Source organism: Rhagoletis pomonella, unplaced genomic scaffold (assembly GCF_013731165.1).
Source record: "Rhagoletis pomonella isolate Grant_MI unplaced genomic scaffold, Rhpom_1.0 Rhpom_scaffold_00001, whole genome shotgun sequence".
NCBI classification, from domain to species: Eukaryota; Metazoa; Arthropoda; class Insecta; order Diptera; family Tephritidae; genus Rhagoletis; species Rhagoletis pomonella.
This window is the reverse complement of record NW_023458555.1, coordinates 7,940,039-7,943,970: the sequence shown is the minus strand read 5'-3', so window position 1 is coordinate 7,943,970 and position 3,932 is coordinate 7,940,039. Positions and strand designations below refer to the sequence as shown.

The window sequence follows — 3,932 nt, the reverse complement described above, 5'->3', positions numbered from 1 at the left end:
TATAGTACAATTGTAGATTGTAAGTTTTTATGAGTCTATCAAAGCTCATTTATTTCTTCCCAAAAAATGTCGAAGTCACTGATTTACATATGTAAATGCAGACCACTGCAATCAAGCTCTTAGAAAATATTCGAGCAGTACAATCTGCAATTGGCCCTGAACTCACTCTGCACTAAACCACTTTGCTCACCTCCCCTCCTGTTGTTCAACTCATCCAATACCAGCCGCGCACTTTGGTAAATAATTAAACTTGCACTCGTTTTGAAATTTCATTCTCGTTTTTTTTTCTTTTCTTTTCTTCATTTCGCCAACTCAAGTACATTGGTTTTATATGTGGCATCAGCGATGTGGACGTTTTTTTTTTTTCATTATTATTTACTAGTTCACTGCACTTTCAACTGCCTCTGTGCATTGCGCGCTGGAATATGCCAAGCGTTTCAAACACAATCAGCTGCCCACTGCCAACGAGATCTGACCTTATTAATTTTAATTACGCTTTTTGACATTTTATTTACATAAAAACATAATTGTGTCAGCAGTGCGCACTTTCGCAAAAAATTGCATTGTTATTGTTATTGCTCTTGCATTTGGCTTTTTCTTCTGTAATGTCATTGGCTCTCTGGCATCCTTCGACATTCATAATTTGTCTCTTTTAATTTGTGTTCACACTCTCGTCTTTGCAGAGTAATTTCCTGCAACGCTTTTTGCAAATTTCACTTCCGTTTTTTTGTTGTATTTTTTTTGTTTTTGTTTTTAAGACAAGCATCCATTTTTGTTAGTGACTTTTCGCATTTATTCTCTGCACATTATCCACACATTTCACACACAATTTATAGCCGCAATGGTGGCTCGCGCGCGCTTTTGCATTGACAGTCTGACAGTCAGCGCCCTCAATAGCTGCCGGCTCTTCGATTTTCTTGCCGCAGCTGCCACGCTGTCTATGTAGTTGGGTCACCTGCTACCACTACATGCCAGCCGCCGTCATCGCCGCCTTGTTGTCATCTTTGCTAATGAGTGCGGCATCGTGCGTTGCAACACTGACATCATCCCCCACGGCCTGCATAATGGTTGTCATCCACGATCGCGTTAAAAGCGTCAGCAAAGGGTCGTCATCATCTGATTGCGCTTCGTGGCTTGTCCACACTGCTCTCCTCGCGGCTGTTTGCAACAATGCTGTGGCCAGCGCCTGACTTCTTCGTTCATTCATTTCGCGTTGTCAACGTCATTATAGCAAACTCATTTACGGAAAAAACATCCTTATTACCGAAGCCATTATAAGCGACATTTTCTTTACTTGTACGTATGTATGTATTCTCGCAGGTATGGCAGTTATTCCTGGCATTTCTGCTGCCTATAGTGTCACTTTTTGTGTGGATTGGGTTGGCATTTCATCGCGGTAGTTGCATGTATTTAGCTGTCTCTACGATTTTTCTTGTTAAGCTCGGGTAATTAGCGAGGGACTCTGGTGAATATGTATATAAATGCTTGAAAGTAAAAACGACATAAATGCATTTTGAGTGCATATAATTTTTCGCCTTTGTGAGATGGCAAAGGCGTACCGCACGTGAATGTTACCGGGGCTCACTTAGGCAATTAGGAGATAGTCCTTTGTGATACCCCATTCTGAAACGGCATCCTATACATAATCGATAAAACGCCCCAATCCGATTATGTATTTACGAATTCGGCTTACCGCAATGCTCCAGAGCTCCTCGGGGATAGTAATGATGTGAGAGCCAAAGTACTTCAACGTTAGCTTCGCAAACGCTGGGCACATAAGAAGGTAGTGTTGAGGTGCTTCCACCTCGAGATCTTCCGGGCAACTATAACATAAAGGCCTCGGAAATATTATCAGCCTTAATACCGATTTGATAGTGATCCGTTAAAACTGCCACCAGCAGTGAGAGCTTTGGCTTTGTGAGTGTAAGGAGTGCCCTCGACCGGCCAATGTCCACCCTCGGCCAGAAGGACCTTGAAATTGCGCATGTCCTGGTTTTCGCCCCGCGCTCGCTGAGCTGACATGAGGGCCACTTATCCAAGAGTGTACCACAAGTGATCAATGGCATGCGCAGCCTCCTCCTTGTCCGACGATAACGTTTCAAGAGCGCCTTTCCTGGCCAATTTGTCAGCCACGCAGTACCTCACAATGTCGCTGTGACCCGGAACCCAAGTAAGCCTAATACAGAAGTGTTCCGACGCAACCGAAAGAGAGAGAGAGAAGACTTTATTTACCCAAATTAGAGCGCACATCCAACGTACTTCAGATCCTGATAGCCGCTTGCCTATCAAAATAAATTCTCACCTCCCTGACTGTCATAGCGCTCCGGAGCAGTGAATCCACCACCTCCTTCATAGCAGCCACTTTTGCGTGCATCGTCGACAAGCACTACGTTTAGCATAACGTTAAAATACCGTTGGGTTAGTTCATCGTCTGCGTGGGCAATTACCCAACAGCCGTGTTTCTCCAGCTCCTTTAGTACGTCCTGCACCATGACTACCCAGAGCAAGGGTGAGAGGATATTTTCGTATTAGCTGTGCGATGCAGGCGAACGCGGCCCCATATGGCCAGCCAGTTCTGTCACGCAGCAAGTTTTGGATGAGCCGAATGAGACTGACAGCAACCCCAAGCTTAGCCAACGACTTAACTACTGCCTTTGGCAGGATATTATTAAATGCCCTCTCATTATCGAGGAACGCTCCTACGGCAAAATCTATGTGAGTGAAGGCATCTTCTATCCACCTCACAATTGTTTTTCGGGCGGTTTCTACCGACCTTCCCTTACAATAAGCATGCGGGAGGCGGTTAAAACAAGAGATCTCTCGCATTTTCAGTGCTCGACTTACCATTAGCCAGTTTAACGAGAGTACTCTAAGCAAAAAAAAAAAAAAAAGATTTATTTTCATTTGAAATTTATGTGAAAAAAGGACTATTTCAAGAACATTTAGAAACTAATTTGGGGCTCGTAAGGGACCATTTTGGGACCATTTGAAGACTAGTTCCAGATACTTTCGGTGCAAGTTCACGACCTTTTCAAAACGATTAAGTACTACTTCTGGACATTTTTGGGGCTAGTTTGGGGTCACTTCAGATTAGTTCAAAACTTGTCTTGAAATAATACTGACATAGTCTTGAGCTACTCCCGAAGTGGCTATGAAAAATTCGTGTACTCGTCTCGTTAAAATGAATAAAATGAAATGAAATAAATGTTCTTTGGCACGCGTTTTACACCTGTGTACATATCCAATTTCATGAGATCCTCTTGGCAAAGCTGGGACTATCCTGGGATTATCCGGAGATCCTAGAAACCCAGAAAAAACTCCCAGCCCTAATTTAGACGCAATATGTACTCATTAAACTTTAAAATATATACATTTGTATAATGTGAATATTTTTTTTGCTTTTAATTTTTTATTTCAAATTTAATGCTTATACACACTCTTCTATTTCTTTCAGGTAAGCCTTGTGCCGTTTTCCATTTTGAATAGATTGAAATTTTTGGTGAGTCAAAAAGTAAGTGAAACAGGGTCACCGAAGCTTTACTGCACTAGGTCCATTAGTAAATAAACAATTTTGAAATTATCTTCAAATAACTTGAATTTCAATTTTCCGCAAATATCGCGCAATTGAAATGTTAGCGAGTTGCCAAAGTAAGTGAGTTGCTTCCCGAATTTCTGTTTCAATTTCAGAGAGAGTCGACTTGCAATAATTAAAATTTCCCAAAACACTCCCACGATACATACATACATATGATTGCATGCTGCTATCGAATTCCTTCCTTATTTCCATATCACTTCAAAAGCTATTGGACACCACCACTTTGATGATTCGCGCGATTCTGATGAAAATTGTTCAATTGAAGGCAAATATTTCTATATAGTTTTCCATGAAATTAATGCCAACTGCTGCTGGGTGCGTGCGAAGGGGGGGGGAG

The 3,932-nt window shown here is 42.1% G+C and overlaps 1 protein-coding gene across 1 annotated transcript in view; it reads right to left on the bottom strand.

Moving 5' to 3' along the window:
• The window catches only part of LOC118751273 (aspartate and glycine-rich protein-like), a 3,107-nt gene extending 1,900 nt beyond the window's left edge, over positions 1-1,207 (bottom strand). Inside the window, exon 1 of the mRNA XM_036486057.1 lies at positions 969-1,207. Coding sequence (XP_036341950.1) covers positions 969-1,207 — 239 coding nt within the window. The remainder of the gene's footprint in view (positions 1-968) is intronic.
• Between the last annotated feature and the right edge of the window lie 2,725 nt (positions 1,208-3,932).